At 57.0% G+C, this 20,499-nt stretch overlaps 1 protein-coding gene across 1 annotated transcript; it reads left to right on the forward strand.

Moving 5' to 3' along the window:
* Window positions 1-449: 449 nt before the first annotated feature.
* On the forward strand, window positions 450-16,660 carry ROPN1L (rhophilin associated tail protein 1 like). Its single transcript, XM_051853576.2, has 5 exons — window positions 450-767; window positions 3,014-3,137; window positions 6,314-6,475; window positions 14,625-14,800; window positions 16,477-16,660. The coding sequence occupies exons 1-5, from the start codon at window positions 637-639 to the stop codon at window positions 16,538-16,540; spliced, it is 657 nt and encodes a 218-aa protein (XP_051709536.1). The 5' UTR covers window positions 450-636; the 3' UTR covers window positions 16,541-16,660.
* Window positions 16,661-20,499: the final 3,839 nt, after the last annotated feature.

Consider the following 20,499-nt stretch of genomic DNA (forward strand, 5'->3'; position numbering starts at 1 on the left):
GTCTGTCGTCAGGGTGTCAGCCTGCTCGCGGGGGCGTCGCCCACCAGAACCCCTGCCCTCCCCAGACGGCTACTTCTGCCTTGTTGCAAGTGCGCGCGTACGGTGGGTGTGTGGACCGCCCGGGAAAGGCTGGGACGGCTCCTAGAAGCCAGCAAGGCGGCGGGGCCGGGACCTCCGCGAGCCGCCCTGGACAGCACCCGCCAGCGCTTTAGTCCGTCCAACCCGGAGGCCCTGAGCCGGTCCCGGGGAGGACGATGCCCGTGATGAGGCTGTGGGGCAGCTGAGCTCGGGCGCCCCGGCTTCCTCCCGAGCAGGCCCTAGTAGCCGGAGCCAGGGGGACAGGCGGCCCTCACGAATCCGTCGCTCTTAAAGCAACACCACGAGCTCGCACACCTCGCGCCAGAAGGGTGCCTGGACACGAGTGCGCAGGCGCGGGCGGCAGCCCCTGTGCGCGTGCGCGGCCCCGGTTGCTTGGAGACGGCGACGCAACAGTCACGGTCCGCGGCTGCTTCAAGCGGCGTCGCTGGAGGGGTGGTTGGTCCTCATTTCTCGGGGAGCAGGAGGAGGCGCCGGCCGCGACCCCGCTGACGGGCACCCCTCGTTTCTCCCCAGCCGGGCGCCGGTGTGCGGAGAGCCATGCCGCTGCCGGACACCATGTTCTGCGCGCAGCAGATCCGCATACCCCCGGAACTGCCGGACATCCTGAAGCAGTTCACCAAGGCTGCCATCCGCACCCAGCCGGCCGACGTGCTGCAGTGGTCCGCGGGGTAAGGACGCCGAGCCGCGTGCCCGCAGGAAAGGGGTGCGCGGCCGCGGCCGCTCGTACTCTCTCAGGGACGGCCCGGGGGCTGCCTGCAGCCGCCCTGCCGTTAAATCAGCCCCTTGTGCAGGCAGGCTGAGTTGAAAACTCTCGCTTTGGTAATGACGAGTCTTTGTAAATCTGATTTATTCGTGTTGACCAGCATGTCAGGCTTTACCGAATTTCTGCACTCCGTGGCCAAGATGAATCCCTTTGCCGGTGACTGCTGGAGCAAATCCCTGTGAAAACTTGCGGGCTTAGCGTTGCGACGGCCAGCGAGGCGGGGACCCAGCATCCGCAGCTGCCTTCCGCTGTCTTCAAAGCCAGCATCTTCCAGTCCTCGTAGGCTTGCATTTAGGAGCTGGCCAGAAATTGCGGCATGATTACCCCATCTGAAGCCCTCAGTGTGCAAGGTCCCGGTTCCCAGGATTAGGGCCTGGATATTTCGGGGCTGTGGTTTAACCCAAAGGTGAAACCCAGCACTCGTGACCCCAGGGCATGCCTTCTGAGAAACGCTTTGCCAGTTGTTTCCAGAAGACTCAAAATCCTCGCTAAAAATTACAGCCTCTGATTGTAACAATCATTCGAACCTAAATGGAAGAGAATTTGGATGTTTAAGAGTTTATTTGCATGCTGCAAAAAAAAAAAAAAATTCGAAGAGTCATCTTTTTTTCTTGGAACATGAAATTATATTTGGTAACACTTTAAAGAAAAGTATTTTAAGCTCTGCTTTAAAATGATGAATTAAGAATTTTCTGAATGCACCACATTACTCATTTCTGTTAAGCATCATTTTCGAGTGTAGAAGAAAACCCAGGCATTGTTTACGGCAATACATGTGTGCCGTTGGCTGCGGTGTGCCCAGCTCTGCAGAGAGGTTTATTAGAAAAGAACTCTGGCTTCGTAAATGCATCTGCACAGGCCATGCAGGGTGAGCAGAGGGAAGGCTGGAGATATTCCAGGAAGAGGAAGGGGCGTGGCAACAGGGGGCGGAGACAGCAAGGAGGGAGACACAAGTCCACAGAAAAACCGAAGCTCTGGGCTGTGGGGCCCTGAGGTGGACCTGCCCATTTCCTCAGGGTGGGGGCTTCTCTGCAGATGGGGTTTCCAGGAGGCCCAGCCTGGTGACCCGCCGCGATGCGCCAGCCACTGCACCTGCTGCTGTGCCTCACACGGCCCGGCCGGCGTTGCTGCAGGGATGAAGGCTGCCTTGGCTGGCCCTGGCCTCCTCTCCAAAGCAGGTGTCTCAGCCCACCCGTCTGTTGTGGTGACCAGAGCTGTCTACAGAAGCTGCTGCGTGCATCGGCAGGGCACAGAGACCACAACCGCAGCCTGGACCCTTGCTGTCGCCCTCTGACATGAGTGAGGGGGAAGTTGGATGGGATCAGTGGAGACCCTTGCTAAGCAGACGTGGGCCCTGCCCTGCAGGTGGCCCCAGCCCAGTGCGGCCGAAGTGTCTCACAAGCATGAAACCCAAGAAGTGGAGGGGTAGAAAGGAAAGGGGAAAGAGAGACGAAACTTCCTTCAGTCAAGTACTGTTTTCCCCCCATGGATGCTTCTGATCAGACCATCTGCCTTGCTTCCTGGAGCCTGAGGCTGGCCGTGGCCCCTTCTGAGTCCGGTAGCTCCAGACTGCTCCGGTGTCTGAGAAAGGAACAGCCCAGGGAGGAGCGGAGAGGCTGGGAGCCAGTTGCATTCCCAGTGTGCAGGACTGGGGGCCTTTGTGCCGCTGGGCCGCCTGGGTGGGGTTCGCACAGAAGTGTACAGTCAGGTGCCTCGAAAAGCAGCAAGGCCCAGAAGAGGGAAGAGCACGCCCAAACTGTCCACGGTGGACACCCACGCACTGGCCTTGTACCCAGCGCGCTCCAGGCCACAACCTCCCGCCTGTCCCCACTGGCCGCCTTTGAGGAGCAGCGAGTCGTGCTCTGTGAGAGTGACACGTGTCCAGGAACCCCTCAGTGCTGGCCTCCGGGCTAAGCCCTGTCTTACTCAGTACTCCTGAGCTCCCTAAGACAGGGGCCGTCCTACCCCCATTTTACAGACTGAGAAACTGAGGCATGCAGGGCGGGCAAAGCCGGGGAGCTCAGCGCAGGACGTGGGCCTCAGCGTGGTCCTCCCCAGTCACTATGGTTTCTGGGATGGCTTAGAAAACCACGTCACCTGAGGGGCTCCGGTGGGGACAGCTGAGCCTCCAGCCACATTTGTTCTCATCAGGTATTTTTCAGCTTTGTCAAGAGGAGACCCACTTCCTGTGAAGGACAGACTCGAGATGCCGGTGGCGACACAGAAAACAGACACAGGCCTGAGTCAGGGACTCCTTAAGGTGCTGCACAAGCAGGTAGGCGGGGCCACGCCCCGGCCCTGCCCTTCCTCACTGTCTTCTTATTGGATGGGAGAGCTGGGCCTGCGCCGCAGGTGCAGGACTGGGAGTGCCCCTGGGAGCCCCCTGTCCCTGCCGGGGGTCAGCAGAGCTTATGGGGTGAAGGAACGTGTTGTGTTCAGTGGCCTTGTTATGTTTAAAGAACCCCAAATAGCTATTCATGAGATTTTAGAAAAATGAAATATGCTTGCTTTTTATGTTTGTTTATTTATTTGAGAGAGTTAGAGGGAGAGACAGAGATCTTCTGTCCACTGGTTCTCCCCCGAGATGGCCAAGATGGCCAGGACTGGGCCAGACAAAGCCAGGAGCCATCTTCTGTTGCTTTCCCAGGCCTTTAGCTGGGAGCTAGATTGGAAGTGGAGCAGCTGGGACTCAAACCGGTGCCCACATGGGATGCTGGAGTTGCGTGCTTTGGCCCTATCTGCAATGCTACAACAGCAGCCTCACGTGCTTTTTTTTTTTTTTTTTAAAGATTTTATTATGTATTTTCATTTTGTTTGAAAGGAAGAGTTACAGAGACAGAGGTTTTCTGTTTGTTGGTTTACTTCCCAGATACCTGCAACCGCTGGGGTTGGATCAGTTCAGTCAGGAGCCAGGAACTCCATCCATCTCCCCTGTGGGTGGCAGGGCCCCCAGTACTTGAGCCATCATCTGTTGCCTCCCAGAGTGTGCATTAGCAGAAAATTGGGGTTGGGACTCAAACCTAGGCACTCTGATATGAAATATAGGCATCCCGAGTGGTGTCTTATCTGCTGCACTAAACGCTCGCCCCTTGTTTTCTTTTGAATACAGTTAGGATGACGTTAGATTCTGCTAGACTTAAACAAACACCGCCTACAATCTTTTTTTTTTTTTAAGATTTATTTATTATTTGAAAGAGTTACACAGAGAGAGAAGGAGAGGCAAAGAGAGGTCTTCCATCCACTGGTTCACTCCCCAGTTGGCTGCAGTGGCCAGAGCTGCACCGATCCAAAGCCGGGAGCCAGGAGCTTCTTCCGGGTCTCTCACGCAGGTGCAGGGGCCCAAGGACTTGGGCCATCTTCTACTGCTTTCCCAGGCCACAGCAGAGAGCTGGATCAGAAGTGAAGTAGCTGAGACTGGAACAGGCACCCATATGGAATGCCAACACTGCAGGCGGCGGCTTTACTGGCTACGCCACAGTGCCGGCCCCACCACCTAAATCCTTAGAGCAGAATTCTGGGAGTGGAGGCTGCAGGTGCATTCCTGAGAAGGCTGTGCAGATGCTGACGTGTGAATCTACCCTCTCTGTCTGAAATACAGCATTGCTCTTTGGCACCTGCACTGAACCCCAGGGGCTGGTTGCTGGTCCCCCTGAGAGCCTGGCCTGGCTGCCACCCCCTTCCTGCCTTGCCCCACAGTCTTTGGCATTTCTTTTCCCAATGCATCATCTAATATTTAGAGAAATGAGCTAGTAAATAGTGTACAAGTATTACGGAAGGCCACTTGGCATTCATGATGGTTGGGTCATGTTGCCAGAGATGATGCCACTGGCATAACCTTGCCTTTTAAAGTTGCCTGTCCCCGTTAGGCATGTGTAATTGAAGAAGTTCGTGGAAAAATGGAATTAAAATACAACTGTACTTGGTGGGTAGGCCTTTGGCTTAGTGGTTAAGATGCTGGATTGAGGTGCCTCATTTGAAACCTGGCTCCAGGCCTGACTTCGGCTTCCTGCTAATGCAGACTTAATGTAACTGGGTTCCTGCCATCTACCTGGGAGATCTGCATCGAGATCTGGCTCTTGGCTTTGGCCCCTGACCCACAGGTCTTATGGGCATTTGGAGAATGAGCCAGTAAATGGGAGTATTCTCATTCTCCTTTTTCTCTGCCTCACAAATGAATCTGTAAAATTATTTTAAACTTTTTTTTTAGATTTTTATTTATTTATTTGGCAGAGTTACAGACAGTGAGAGGGAGAGACAGAGAAAAGGTCTTCCTTCTGTTGGTTCACTCCCAAATGGCTGCAACAGCCGGAGCTGTGCCGATCCAAAGCCAGGAGCCAGGAGCTTCCTCCCAGTCTCCCATGCGGGTGCAGGGGCCCAAGCACTTGGGCCATCTTCTACTGCTAGCCCAAGCCACAGCAGAGAGCTAGACTGGAAGAGGAACAGCCAGGACTAGAACCAGCACCCAAATGGGATGCGGGCACCACAGGTAGAGGATTAACCAAGTGAGCCATGGTGCCGGCCCCTTAAAAGTTTTTTTTTTTTTTTTAAAGATTTATTTATTTACTTGAGAGACAGAGTTACAGACAGAGAGGGAGAGCCACAGAGAGAAAGGTCTTCCATCTGCTGGTTCACTCCCCAAATGGCTGCAATAGCCAGAGCTGGGCTGGGCTGAAGCCAGGAGCCAGGAGCTTCTTCCAGGTCTCCCTCGAAGGTACAGGGGCCCAAGCACGTGGGCCATCTTCTGTTGCTTTCCCAGGCCATCAGTAGGGAGCTGGATGGGAAGTGGAGCAGCCGGGAATCAAACTGGCACCCGTATAGGATTCCGGCACCACAGGTGGATGCTTAACCTACTATGCCACAGCACGGGCACCGTTTTAAAGCTTTAAAATCCATGCGTGTTTTCTTCATGATGTGCACGTTCCATGCACTTTCCGAAGACCCCATGCAGGTCACACGGTATTCTGAACCCCGGGAAGGAGTGGATGGGGAAGACGTTCTCGCTCTAGCTCTCTGGGGATGCTGCCGGCAGGTGGCAGGAGCTGTCCATTGTCATGGATCCTTAGAACCGGGAGGAGGGCAGGTTTATTTTCGGCTTCCGCATTCCTCCTGTTTGACTGTTGGCGTGCCCCGGGGGCTGCATGTTTAGGATGTTTTATTTGCCAAAGTTCCTTTTTGGCTGTGGGGTTTTTCAGACAGAGGCGCCCGTGCCCATCCATCACCTGTCCGCCGTTTTTTCTGGTCCTGACACTGTTCTGCCTTTGCTTCCCTCCCCTTGTTCTTTTCTGGTGCGGGGGGGGGGGGGGGGGGGGCTAGGGGAGAGGGGCCCTCCCCACCATCCCTCTGCCACCTTGCCCTGCTGTGGGCGGGCTCCCGGGTGTGTATTTCTGTCCCCAGAAATGTCCTGTGTTTCACAGCTTCCTCGAACCTACCTAAGTGGTGTTTTCTAAACAGTGTAGCCACAAGCCGCACGTGAACTTAGATGATCTGGAGCAGAAGTGGAAAAATTTGTGCCTGCCAGCAGAAAAATTCCGAACTCTGTTACAACTGGATCCTTGCGAAGGCACAATGGAGTGGATAAAATTTTTAGCACTCGGATGCAGCATGCTTGGCGGGGTACGTACCCATCAGCAGTGTGTTAACAATTCCCCGTCGTCCGGGGCCTGGCTTAAAAAGAGCTTAGGGACACTTGCATTGCTTCAGTAACTTCGTCTCAGAAAGCAGCCTTTTCCCCTCAGGGAACATTGGTGTTTTCAGGTTTCGTTATTTTATTTAACTTTTTTGGTTTTAATTTAGTTATTTGGAAGGCAGAGAGATACTGAAAGGGGGAGAGAGAGAGAGAGAGAGACCTCCCATCCACTGGTTCACTTCCCAGATGCACACAACAGCCAGGGCTGGGCCACAAGCCAGGATCTGGGAGGATGTCCCGGGTGGGTGGCAGGGACCTGCTGTCTCCAATCCAGGCATTCCAACGTGGGATCCTGGGGTCCCAGGTGGCGCCCTCACTCCTCTGCTAAGACCTGCCCTGTACACGCATTTTAAAGTTAAATAGGGATGTGTCTGGTGCCTGCAGTCGGATATTGGCACAGCTGGGTTTCAGCCCCAGCTCCACTTCTGATTCCAGCTTCCTGTTAGCGTGCACCCTGGGAGCCACAGATAGGTGAGGGCTCAGCAGTTGGGTCCCTGCCGCCCACATGGGAGATCCAGGTGAGTCCTGGGTCCTGGCCTTGGCCTGGCCCATCACAGGTTGAGGAGTGAACCTGCAGATCAAGGACTCTCTCCCTCCCTCTCCCTGGCTCTCTCTCTGTGTCTCTGATAAAACGGAAACAATAGAACTTTTTTAGAAATCAAATCTGTGTTACTGCCCCACGTTAAGGACATGAACCGCTCGCTAGTGTCTCCATGTAGACATTAACCGTGGGCGAAGTGCACGGCTGTGATGGAACAGTGCTGAGGTTGCCGTAGCTACACCTCATTTCCTCGCCTGAGCAGAGGCATAAAATTACACCCGAGTGGAACAGGCGTCCGCGCCCCTTGGCGGACGGTCAGGCGCAACCCACTGGCCTTGGGAAGCAGCCACGGCCCTCCCTGCTTGGCCTGCGGGAGCGCGCGGGTGCCGGCTGCAGGTGGGCGGGTGGGAAGGCAGGGCGTGGGCGTGGCGCTGGCGAGGAGGCGGCGGCGGGGGGGGGGGTAGTGGGCGTGTCAAGGGAGGGTGGTATGTTGAGGGCGTGGTGTGGGCGTGGTGGAGGTGGACTCTGCTCCTGTTGTTCCCCTGAGATGCAAGGTGGCTGGGACAAGAGAGCTGGACCTTCCGCCGCGCAGCCCGGCACTGTGCACCTCAGTGATCCACAGTGCAGCTTCGTCTTAGCAGGAGCCTCTACATTCCGTTTTCATGCCTGCACTTTACACCTTACGTAATAACCTGCAGCTGGGGTCCCCGGCACCCCCGGCAGCCTGTGGCGCCCCGGCCCTCTCGTCGCCGCTCTGGGCAGCCAGGTCCGGAACCGCGCCCTTATGTTCAGTGTTTGTCTCCGTGCAACGGGAGGCGAGTTTCCTGATGAAGAGGCCGCTGTGCCACGGGACCCCCGCCCCCGGGAGCCAGGGCACAGACAGGCCCCGTGCGTCCTCTGGGAGGCCAGAGGCGAAAGCACGGAGGCGCCGGACACGCTCCCCGCTGGAGCCGAGATCAGCATCTTCATTACATAAAATCGGTGTCAGTACCCGGGTCGATGATTCTCATGGCTGCCTCCGCCGCCGCCACGCTTAGCTGTGTAGTTTCGAGCTTAACAATGATGAGAGGCCAGTTAATTCATGGGTCTTTTTTGGTTCATCTTTGTCATTCCAACCTCCCTACATCATGAAAATTAAGATAGAAATGAGGCCCCGTGTCCACGAGCCGCGCAGAACACTAGATGGAGATGTTTTCCTGAGGGTGGGGCCTCCCGTTACAGACTGAGCGGGGGAAGGGGACGAAGTCACCCCGGGGCAGCCAGCCTGGCCCCTCGCCTTGGCAGGAGGACCTGCTGTTTGCCTTGACCCCCTTCTTGGCACCTGTGTGCCCTGCTGGGTGTGGAAAGACACAGCCACTCTGCTGCTGCCCTGCAGGCTGGAGACTCAGGGGTGGGGTGCAGGTGTGAAAGCTGACCTGGTCCTCCCCAGAGGGGCCCGTGGTCCCCCCCGGCCATGCCCACAGGTCTCCGCCCAGGCCTCGCCCCCCCCCCCCCCAGTGTGAGGCGTGACACAGCGTGGAGGTGTGTGTGCCTGTGGCCCGGGAGCTGGGAGGTGCACCCGGAAGGCAGCTGTAAAAAAAAAAAAAAAAAAAAAAAAAAAAAAAAAAACACCTCCTGAAAGGAGGAAGGGAGGAAGTGAGGCGAGCTGATGAGAAGAAATTTGTCGTGGATTGCCGCCCAAAGTTGTGTTCGCAGAACCCTGAGTCATTGCCTGCGTGCCGCCTCCCCTGCCCAGGACGCTCGCCCAGCGGGTGGCAGATGCGGGCTCTTTTCCAGGAATCAGGCTCATCGGACTGCTGGGGCTGACGGCCTGCAGAAAGAGCAGGCGCGTCTGCTGAGACATCGGAGGCACCTGTACCGTCCCTCCTTCCTCCGCTTCTGCATCCCCCCAAGTGTTTGCCAAGCGCTTTGTGCGGGGCCCGTCCAGGCGCTGGGTGAGGATTCTCAGGGAGCAGAACAGGCAGGCGCCCTGACTCTGGTAGCTGGTGCCCTGGTGTGTCCTGGAGCCCCTGAAAGCCGCCCCAGCTTCACGTGGGGCCAGGGCCACTGGGAACCGCCGCCCGGTGCCGTGGTGACCCCAGCCCCTCTGTCTCCCAGAGCTTTCCTGGAGCGAGCCCAGACTTCATCCGTCCCTTTCTGCGCTGCCGCAGTTAAAGGCCCAAAGCAGTGAAGCACTGAATCCGAAACGTTCTGCTTTCTAAGCACGGAGATTTTTTTTTTTTAGCATAAGAAAATTGTGTACCGCGTCTTTTATTCCCATCCATGTCCTGACCAGGAGATCTTAAGTGAAAGAAAGAAAGACAGGACAACAACAAAACCCAGCAAGACAAACAACAGTGACTTTTGCGCCAATTGCAATGCGTCTGAATGTGACTCTGTGTGTGCAAGGACACATGCACGTGTGTAGAACACGTGCTTGCTGGAGGCACAGGGCTCGCACTGCACACTGTCTTCCAGGCCCTCTGTCTGCTCTGTGTGCTGCCAGCAACCTGTTGTGGAAGGTAGTGTGTCCTGAGTTTGAGGCTGGTGTGCTGTGGGAGAGAGGGGCCAGGTAACTCAACATCAGATACCTTGGACGTGGCAGGAGTTGAGGGATGGAGCCAGGGGCCCCTCCCTGTGGCTCTGTGGTCCACAGGTTAGAACCCCCTTTTTGGAGTTAACGCTTGTGATTTCCTGTGTCACAGGCTAATGGGCCCAAGGATTGTCACTCATGTCATCCTAGGTCCTAAAATGACTCCTGTCTAAGCGGTGGTCTGTTAGCCTCCCGCAGTCCTCGCTCCCGAGCTCCTAGAACCTCCTCCCCCATGCAGCGGGGCTACGCAAGTTGGATTGGGCGCCATTGCCCCATCTCAGCCTGTGCTTGTCCAGTGGGACAGCCACCCGTCCTGGCCGTGGAGGCTGTGTCCCGGCTCTCGAGGCCCTGCCACTTTCGGGGTCTCCAGCAGGGTTGTCCTAGAAAGGCCGGCAGAGTCCTTTGCACCCCAGTGCAGGATACAGCAGTCCGCCAAGTGTGGGAGCTGCTCAGGCCAGCCAGGAGGGGGCCCAGATAGTCCGCGGAGAATGCATGTCGTGAGAAAACCGTGCTGCTGGGTTTTTGAAAAATCCTTCGCATCAAAATAAAGTTATCTTTTAATTGTGTGTGTGTGTGTGTGTTTTCTTATGAACTTTATGAATCACCCTCATGTGTTTGATAAACTGTCCCCGGAGAAGGAGCTGTCCTGGGGCCTCCGGGCTCTGCCGCCCAGCACCGGCCACTCATTGCTTTCTCTCTGTCTCTGTGGGGGATGGCAGGGGAGTGGGCGCTCTGCCGATCCGCATTGCCCTGCCCTGCCCTGCCCTGGGGAGCACGTTCGTCCCGTCATCCCTTACTTTGGGACCACATCCTGACTGGTGCTAGAATGTTCCTGATTTCAAGGTCTCTCACCCTTTTGCCACTGCAAGCCCCAGAAACGTGTGAGTTAGGAAAGCCGTGAGTATAATAAAGTGAGATGACAAGGGTCTTGGGCATTGTAAAAGTGAGGTGCTAGTTCATGCTAGTCCTCAGGAAGAGGCCTGCCCGGGAGCTTCCCCTGTGTCAGTGGGGCAGGCTGCTGTGCGTGCTTTATGTCCCTGCCAGCTGGGGGCGCCCTGAGGAGGCGTGAGGCGGCTCTGTTCTCTGCAGGCGGCCAGTGCCTTGAGAGCAGCCGTAGTTCTGAAACGTGCCCAAGCCCATGGAATTAGCATGCCAGAGATGCCCGGGAAGCAGCAGGTGCCCCTGCCACCTGTGTTGTTCACACATCTCCATGGGGGTTCGGGTGTGGATCCAGCAGACACACCTGGCTGGAGACGAAGTACTGCCTGCGGGGCAACCACGCCCCAGGAGGCATTGTGGGAGCTGAGTCAGCAGCAGTGGGAGGCTGGCATAGGGGCCGCCTGCCAAGGAGAGGGCCCTTTGGCTGGCGAGGCATTAGCCCAATTACCCACGACCCTTTGGGGCCAAGAAACACGCTCACAGGCAATGTGACTTGAGTGCCGCAGGAAGAAGCCTGCGTCGTCTCTGGGAGTGGGGCTGCTGCGATCTTGCCATGGGCAGCTCTGCCCATGGCGGTGTGGTGCCTGGCAGAGGCGGGGCTGCTGCCGTGGCGTGCTGTCTTTCCCCTAGACACAGCTTCCTCTGACGCCCCTGAACATGATGTACAGGGATTTCGCCTGCCTACTTGCTCCGTGCCAGGGCTTCCCTTCCCTTCCCCTGGCTCGGCCCCACCGAGGCTCCGCCGTGTCGGCTTCCACTCTGTGTGTAGTGTAACAGTGAATCCTCACGTGGCTTCAAGAAGTTTCAAGGGAAGCACGTGGATGATGAAGCTCTCAACTCTATTCTCAGCAGGTCCTCTCTCTCTCTCTCTCTCTCTCTGCGCCATCCCCCTCTCCCCCAGTCTTTTAAGGGAGTGCCTTGTGTGGCTGTCCCTGGAGAGATGTGTACCTCCCCATGGAAGGAACGTGGCTGGTTTTTCTTTTTTTTTTATTTTTTATTTATTTTTTATTTTTTTATTTTTTATTTTTTGACAGGCAGAGTGGACAGTGAGAGAGAGAGACAGAGAGAAAGGTCTTCCTTTGCCGTTGGTTCACCCTCCAATGGCCGCCGCGGCCGGCGCGCTGCGGCCGGCGCACCGCGCTGATCCGATGGCAGGAGCCAGGAGCCAGGTGCTTTTCCTGGTCTCCCATGGGGTGCAGGGCCCAAGCACCTGGGCCATCCTCCACTGCACTCCCTGGCCACAGCAGAGGGCTGGCCTGGAAGAGGGGCAACCGGGACAGAATCCGGCGCCCCGACCGGGACTAGAACCCGGTGTGCCGGCGCCGCTAGGCGGAGGATTAGCCTAGTGAGCCGCGGCGCCGGCCGCGTGGCTGGTTTTTCTAACTGGAGCACCGTGTGGCCCTCGGAGCTGGACCAGCATCACAGTGCATGTGCCCGAACGTGGGAAGCAGATGCCGGAGTGAAATGGGAGGGAATGACTGTCACTCTTGCCTAAGAGACTTCCCGGGTCCCCGCTGCTGGTGATGGGGACCTCTGTCCAGCTCTGTCCTCTCCTCCAGACGAGTGCCTGGATCCTGGAGTGTGGTGGTGTCTCTGCGCTGTCCCTCGCGCAGCCAGCCAGTTTGGTGGCCGTGAGCAGAGGTGGTTGCTGGGGTGGGCTCAGGAGGCCGGCTGCTGCCTCCCAGTGCTGGCCCGGTTACCTTGGGCAGAGCCCTGTGAACTTCAGACAAGGGCAGCCCTTACCTGGCACGGTGACCATGGGGAGTGAGCGAGACCCCAAGCCCAGCTTTTAGGCGCTGCCTGGCACGAACAGCTACCACCTCCTGCTGTCTAGCACCCTCGAGCCTGGTCCCTGAGGGTGTTGGCTTTATGTGCCCAGGGTCACTGGTGGGTCAGACTGGGTGACTCTCCTGGATCTGCTGCTGGCCCGTGGGCACTGTGCTTTGTGCTCTCTCACCTTTTGTTTCCTTGCTGTTCCCTGAGCTCGACATGACCTAGGTCCCCTCCTCGCCCTGTCCTCCTCACGGTGGCAGTCTGGGAAGTGAGTGACAGCCTGCTCCCTGGGGAAAGTGCCAAGCTGGGATGGTTGCTGGTCAGTGTGCTGTGACCCCCCTGCCCCTCCTCCCCGCCACAGCTTGCAGATGCAGGAGGTGCAGGGTGCAGTCATGCGGCTCCCAGAATTGCTGGGCAGTGCAGTCGCCTCACAGGAGCCGGCTCTGGCACGGGTGCCCTGTGGGTCCAGGCCATGGTCCCTGCCACTGCTCCTGGACATGTGAGGTCCCGTGTCCCACGCCAGTCCACGTGGTTCTCAGCCTTCTTTGCGTCTTGTGGCGCTGGCTCTCAGTGCCACCATGCACCTGCTGCTCTTGCCTTCTGCTGCTGCCACCTCCCCAGATCTAGCCTCCTTGTGATCGCACTCAGGCTTTCGGCTCAAAACCGGCCCAGATGCGGAGTCCCCAGCCCGAGCCTCGTGCCTGGGCCCTAGACCCCGTGATCCTGCCTCAGCGTTTTCAGACAGGCCCGAGGGATGAGCCCACGGACACCCCCATCGCAGAGCCCTCCCTCTGCTCTCTGTGACTCCCTCCCCTCTCTGCTACTCCCTTGGCTCTCTGCGACTCCCTCCGCTTCTCAACAAGTCTTCCATCTGGCGGTTCAAACTTTGGGGCCACTTTGCACGGCTGTCTCTCACACCCACACGACCAGCCACTGGACTCTGCCTCTGCTCAATCCTCTGCAACTCCCCAGGCCGCTGGCCAGATTGTCCCAAAGCTTCCTTACTGAGTTCTACCGTGTTCCCCGGGGGCGGGCGCCTCCTACTGGGCCAGCCATTCACATTTCATTTTCCACCCCTCCCTGACCTGCTGTGGCTGCACCGAACCCCCAGGCTCTTCCTGGAACACAGCTTCCCAGCTGGATGACCTCCCACCCCCACCCCGCAGGCTTTGCTTATGCTGCCTGCTCAGTGAGACTTCCCTGCTCACCCAGTTGAAAACATCACCCTCCACCCCAGCACCTCCTTCCCACTGCCCCAGAGTGCATTCCAGAGCCCAGGCTCTGGAACCCGAGAGAGCCGCTGTGCTGGGCCCTTAGTGACTCTGCAGCCAGGGACAGGGTGTGCGTTCCCCTGTGCGTGTTGGCGAGGTGAGTTCACCTTTGTCTGTCTGTGGGGGTGGCTCTGGCCAGGACCAGCTCCCCGGGAGGAGGTAGGGAGAGAGCTGGGGCATGGGTTGGATCCCTTAGGCCGCCTGCACTGCCAGGGTCTGTGTGTCCAGGAGCCTTGGAATAAGCACTCTGCTTTTTTGAAAGACAGGACGCATTGGGTTCATTTCTCAAAATGCAATTGTCGGATGTCATTGTGAATTTTCAAAAGTGCTGGAGGACGTGGAAGCGCGAACTGCTGTGTTCATCACCTGTGGACTGCGGGGTTGTGTGACCACACCGGGCTCACAAACATGAAAAGACAGTAACCTGTTGTCACAGGGTCGCCCCCTCCTTTAAACAACCTTGTCTTTCGGCAGGATGAGTGAGTTGGAGGTGAGGGTGTGTGGGCCTGGCCCTGCTGCTACGCTGCAGAGCCTGTGGTCTCCACAGGGAGGCAGTGGGGAGGACTGCAGGAAGGAGCGGGAATGAGGTCAGCCCGGGCCCAGCCGTGGGAGGGGGCGGCCCCGCACGTTCCTGAGGAACCTCCCGTGTGTGGAAGGATGGAGCCGGGATGCCTGGGGCCACCTCCTGGGCACCTGAGTCACCCACCCTGCTGCCCCATGCGCCACAGCTGCCACCTCTGGTCAGGAACCGATTCAGGTCTACACTGGCCAAGGATGCTTCCTCTTGTTGGTGACAGGCAGGTTAGAGTTTTTCCTGGCCAGCGGCATCCTGATCAGACCTTTCCTGCCTGTTGTTCACCATGGCAACGACACAGCCACCCGGTTCTTACTGTAGATGGAGACGCCTTTGGAGGTCGCCCGTCGAGCGCGCGGGTGCCTGCCTGGTTCTCACTGTGCCCCCCGGTTTGCGGTCTCTCTAGTCCCTGAACACAGCCATGAAGCACCTGTGTGAGATCCTCACCAATGACCCGGACGGCGGGCCCGCTCGCATCCCGTTCGAGACTTTCTCCTACGTCTACCAGTACTTGGCCGGGTTAGACACAGACATCCCTGCCTTGGAGACGGAAGCCTATCTTGCCTCTTTAAAGGAAAAAGTGTAAGTGTGGGCGCCCCCTGGGCTTGGAGAGTTGCCCTTCTCTCTGTTCCCGCCCTTCCCAGATGAGTGGGTTACAGGGAGGCGTGCTATTGAGAGGGTACAGACAAGCATCATCTTCCCGGAGGGCGGCCTTTCCCCGTGTGGGGTTCCGACCAGAGCTGGACCCGGGTTGTCCTCACGTTAGATGGCAGAGGGAGAAGATGTGAGCTGTCACTCAGAAGGGCTTGTCCCAAGTGAGCCACATGACGTCAGTTCCAGCACGCTCACGTCAACATTGATTACCTCCCGGCGCAGTGCTCCCCAGGGAGCACAGACACAGCTCTTGACTGATGAACTCGCCTGGGGACACGTTACACGCTGCACTTTCCTGATGGATTTGCCTTGAGTGCCAAGGCGAGGTTGCCTGGGTGCTTTGGGTTAACCTCTCAAAATGACCCTGGGCCAGTGTTACCTTTCCCCAGTGAGTAGCCGCAGATGCCGCCCCCTTGGACCTGCTCTCTGTCTGCCCGCAAGATGACCCTCTTGGTCTGGAAGGGTTGGGGCATGCTTTTGGGGAGTTCCCCCTCCCACCCCTGGTTATTTCTCAAAATGACGCTTTGGGAGAGTGCAGCCGTGTAGGTCCTGTGCGTGTTGGAGGGGTGTTGTCTGCCCTGGTGACTTCCGCAGGCAGTCATTGGTGCCCTGGGACAGGACAGTGGGGCTGGGAATCAGGCTGTGCTGACCAGAAATGCACAGGTGTCAGCTTGGCTTCCCTAAGGAAGGTGGGGTGAGACTAGACCCCTGAGTGGGTAGCTGGATATGAAGTATAGGGACGCTGAGTGGCTAAGGGGTCCGAGCTTGGCACAGGGGCCCCGTGCAGAGCCTCCCAACCCCCAGGTCCCCAGAACAGCCTGACTGGACCTGGGCACTTGACTCAGCGCTTCTTGGAGGCAGGCACACCGTGAGCTGGGCTCGTGTATTGGAGAGCTTTGCAGATGGTGGAGGCAGTGCACCCAGACCCTGCGGCCAGACTGCTGGGGTCTCCCATACCCCCTTCCCCGTCATAAACAGCTCACCTGGGCTTCTTACAGTGCGAGTAACTTCTTACTTGAGCCTGCCTGCTCAGCAATTCATTTATCCATCCATTCATTCATTTGCTTCCTGCTTGGTTCCTAAAGCTCCTTAAGCCCCCGGATGTCCTCTTAGAAAACGACGCTGGCCTTGGCAGCCATGCAGGCTATGATGAGCTGGGGAGGGGACCCATAGTGGGGGATCCCTGTAGCTTCATGTGCTGTGCAAGAGGGAGACAGCCACCACGTCCGGCTGGGCTGGGCTGGACTCAGCCAGAAGCCCAGTGATCCTGCGGGGGCTGAATTGGGACAGAGGGGAGCACCCAGAAGGTTGGGGTGTCCCTCCCCTTCCTGCTTGCGAGAAGGACCCCCGCATGGGGTCTTGCTCTCAGTGACGTTTGTTCTCAAGCTGTTGGACGCTGTGATGGTAAAGAATCACCACGCAGAACAGATCTTTTCTCAGGAAAAGGGAACACCTTATTTTGGGGTGTAAGAATTACTGATGGGAGAGCGTGAGCCATCGGTTTCCTGAAGTAGATTTTGAAAAGTAAATTTACATTTTACCAAAACTGTATGACGGGTGCCGTGAGAAATTGCTGATAAGTAACTTATCTGTTTCCAATCCAGAGACTCTAGAAAGAATGGCCTGATCGGAGTTTCGGATTTCTTCTCTGCAAAGAGAAATATTTAGAAAACCTCAATAAGAGAACTCTGAAGACATACCATTTAATACAGAGAAGAACACATTTTAATGTCAAAATAGCGCTTTTGAAAACCTTGGCACCAAATACAGCTTGTCATTAATCACGTACATCTGTGGTGTGAGTTCTTCTCTCGGTGGAGACAACACGCGACAGATGCCTCCCGGGGCCTGTTGAACTATTGTTTCTTCCCTAAAGCTGAAAAAGCATCTATTTCAGTGAAATAATCCAACTTGGAGTCCACGGAGCAGGACGTGGGGCTGCAGGTGGCCTGGCCTTGCTCCCTGGGTGCCCTCCCACCCCCAGCCTCCCCAGGGAGGGCGTCGTCTGCCCCAGCCCAGTCTCTCCTGTGGGAGTGGCACTGGCCGGGCCGGCAGTGAGCCCCTGAGCACTCTGGTTTGCTTTCCATTTCTGGGGTCTTCAGGACAGTGGCAGTGCACTGAGGACTTGCACGTGGCCGACACCGTGGTTCTCTGCAGCTTGGCCACCCAGCTAATAAACCTGAGCAGCCCCCAGAGACTTGCAAGTGCCCAGGAGAAACATCTGGCCGCTACCTGAAAGGGGGCCTTAGGGCTTTTTCCTCACTGAGATGTGGAGTTCCTTAAGCCACCGTATCTGATCACTGGCCAGCGCTTCTGGTCACCCTGCCAGGGGACACACAGTCTGTCTTGAATACTCATAAAATTCCAGCTTGTGAGAGTTGGAATTTTCGAAAACTTAACAATCGCTTCTAACCTTCTCAAAACTTTTATTTCTCCCCAAGAATTTAAATATATTCCCCCTGACCATACCGCTTTGAGGGATGCCACAGCAGGTGATGTGGAACAGATACCTGTCCCCCTGGGAAGCTGCTGCGGCCAGAGGAACGCACCCCAGAACCCAGACCACAGACAGCGCCCCAGGCATCGTCCACCTGGTGGCCTGGGCATGGGCACAAACACATGCTGTGATCTTAGGCGTTTGTATAAGAGAGAATCACCTCTCCTAGTTAGTGTACTCAGGGGCCCCTTAAGTTAAAAAATGAGCTGAGGAGGGGGAGGGGAGAACCACTAGAAAAAAAAAGTCACGAGCCGGCGCCGCGGCTCACTAGGCTAATCCTCTGCCTAGCAGCGCCGGCACACCAGGTTCTAGTCCCGGTCGGGGCGCCGGATTCTGTCCCGGTTGGCCCTCTTCCAGGCCAGCTCTCTGCTGTGGCCAGGGAGTGCAGTGGAGGATGGCCCAAGTGCTTGGGCCCTGCACCTCATGGGAGACCAGGATAAGTACCTGGCTCCTGCCATCGGATCAGCACGGTGCGCCGGCCGCAGCGCGCCGGCCGCGGCGGCCATTGGAGGGTGAACCAAAGGCAAAGGAAGACCTTTCTCTCTGTCTCTCTCTCTCACTGTCCACTCTGCCTGTCCAAAAAAAAAAAAAAAAAAAAAAAAAAGAAAAGTCACAAACTTCAGAGTGGAAGCCATCGACTACAAATTAAAGATACAATAATGAAGACAGGTGCAGTCAGAAGTGGGCTGTTTGGAAATCTGATACAAGAGGGGTGGGTGCTGTGGCACAGTGGGTTAATGCAAGAAAATTAAACATAAGCTAACTGCACAAACCGATGTATTGATAAGGACTAGCAGCTGATGCTGGCTTTGTTTGGGCAAACTGCTGACCCCTTTGGGTATCCTTCCTTCCTGGTCAGTTTACTCTGGGTCCTTCCTTGTCACCACCCTCTGAACTGCCCCCTCTCCTCTTGGAGACACCCCCTCTGGGGGTGGGGAGGCTGCTGTCCTAGCCTTGATTCCCGGGGGGCTCAGCCTGGGCAGCAGCCGAGGAGTCTATATCTCACCTGCTCCGCGCCGTTACCAGCCTCTAGGCCTCTCGTGACCAGGCACAGCCTCCCTGGCCAGGGCCCAGCACCTCCGCATGCCCCCTTGACTTGGTGGCGGGTGTGAGTGCTACCCCCAGGGCTCCAGGCCCCTCTTCCAGAACCACGGATCTCAGCCCAGGAGGAGGCTGGGCTGTGTCTGCCCCGTCTCTGCTGTGGCCCACGTGCCCTGGCCCCTGTCCTGCTCTGCTCTGCTGGGGTTTGGTCCCTCTGCTACCTGGAGCAAGTGGCTGGACCCCCTCCCCCCATTCCCCTGTTCCTCATGGCCTGTGTGCCCCTCTACCTTTAATCCTAGCGTACCTGCTCACGTCCCATGCTGGCTGCCTTTACACCCGTCTGCTCCTTTTCAGTACCTGGGCCTGTTCCAAGGTCCCTTGAAAATATTCAGCACTTGGGAAAAATCACTGGCTGCCAATAAGAGCAGTGCAAAAAGATGAAGCCCGGTGGTTAATCTGCGTTCGGTCTTCACTGCTGGACTGAGCACACACGAAGCTCTCCCTGCATTTCTCATCAAGTTGCCTGGTGCAGACTGTCACCCCCATCCGTGGTTGTGGCCCTCGGGGCTCAGAAGAGCAGGGAGCAGCCCGGGCTCCGAGGTTGCCCTCACCACCACGCACGTGCCTTCCTGCAGGTGGGTGGGGTGGGGTGATGGGTGGGGTCACACACTCACTGAGGGGCGGGACGTGGAGACTCATGCCCAGCCACAGCTCCATCACAGGGAAGAGGGGGAGACGCCTGGGGACAACCACGAACACCCATCAGCCCCTCCCCAGGTCCAGGTAAGGGAGGAAGCACGTCTGGCTCCCTGGAAATCCCTGCCGCCTCATTCTGCTTTTGCATTTTGGGATCCAGAGCTGCAGAGCTTGTAAAAAAGTTCTCTTAATGCTGAGAAGGTGGCAGCCATGACTCACAAAACAGGCCCTGCGCATCTGCTGGCAAATACGGATTTTTTTTCCTCCAAATGTTACAAATTAGAACCTATCCGGGGCTAGAGAAGTCTGAGCTGAGGTTTCCTGGACCTGAGTGTGGAGCAGCGATGAAAAGTGAAGACGGGGTGGGGGGTGGGGGGTGGGGGGTGGAGGAAGCACTGTGGCATAGCGGATAAAGCTGCTTCCTGCAGTGCCAGCATCCAATGTGGTCAACGGTTCGAGTCCTGGCTGCTCCACTTCCCGTCCAGCTCTCTGCTATGGCCTGGGAAAGCAGTAGAAGATGGCCCAAGTCCTTGGGCCCCTACACCCAGGTGGGAGACCTGGAAGAAGCTCCTGGTTCCTGACTTCAGATCAGCCCAGCTCCATCTGGGGAGCGAACCAGCGAATGGAACGACCTCTTTCTCTCTGCCTCTCCTCTCTCTGTGTAACTTTGTCTTTCAAATAAATAAATGCATCTTAAAAAAAAAAAAAAAAGGGCCGGCGCCGCCGCTCACTAGGCTAATCCTCCGCCTAGCGGCGCCGGCACACCAGGTTCTAGTCCCGGTTGGGGCGCCGGATTCTGTCCCGGTTGCCCCTCTTCCAGGCCAGCTGTCTGCTGTGGCCAGGGAGTGCAGTGGAGGATGGCCCAGGTGCTTGGGCCCTGCACCCCATGGGAGACCAGGAAAAGCACCTGGCTCCTGGCTCCTGCCATCGGATCAGCGCGGTACGCCGGCCGCAGCGCGCCGGCCGCAGCGGCCATTGGAGGGTGAACCAAAGGCAAAGGAAGACCTTTCTCTCTGTCTCTCTTTCTCACTGTCCACTCTGCCTGTCAAAAAAAAAAAAAAAAAAAAAAAAAGACGTGAAGTCGGCATTGAAGTGCTCCTGTGTGAGTCAAGTGGGCAGAGGGAGTTCACAGTCTGCCCTGGTGTGCAAGGGCGGTGATAGGTGAGGATTTAGGGACCCTGAGCACTGGAAATGGAGGCAGAGCGTGGCAGGAAGTGTGGGGAGCAACTCGGACTAGACTAAGTTACTGGAATTAAGACTTATTCTATGCATCTGCTCTCCCACAATATGGCGCTGGGAGAGGAGGAAACAGCTTCTACGCAGCTGCCTCTTGCCAACTTGAGTGATGACCTCCAGGAGCTGATCCTGCTCCTGATTGGAGGAGAGCAGCGTA

The sequence above is a fragment of the Oryctolagus cuniculus genome, chromosome 14 (assembly GCF_964237555.1).
Source record: "Oryctolagus cuniculus chromosome 14, mOryCun1.1, whole genome shotgun sequence".
In the NCBI taxonomy this organism is placed as follows: Eukaryota; Metazoa; Chordata; class Mammalia; order Lagomorpha; family Leporidae; genus Oryctolagus; species Oryctolagus cuniculus.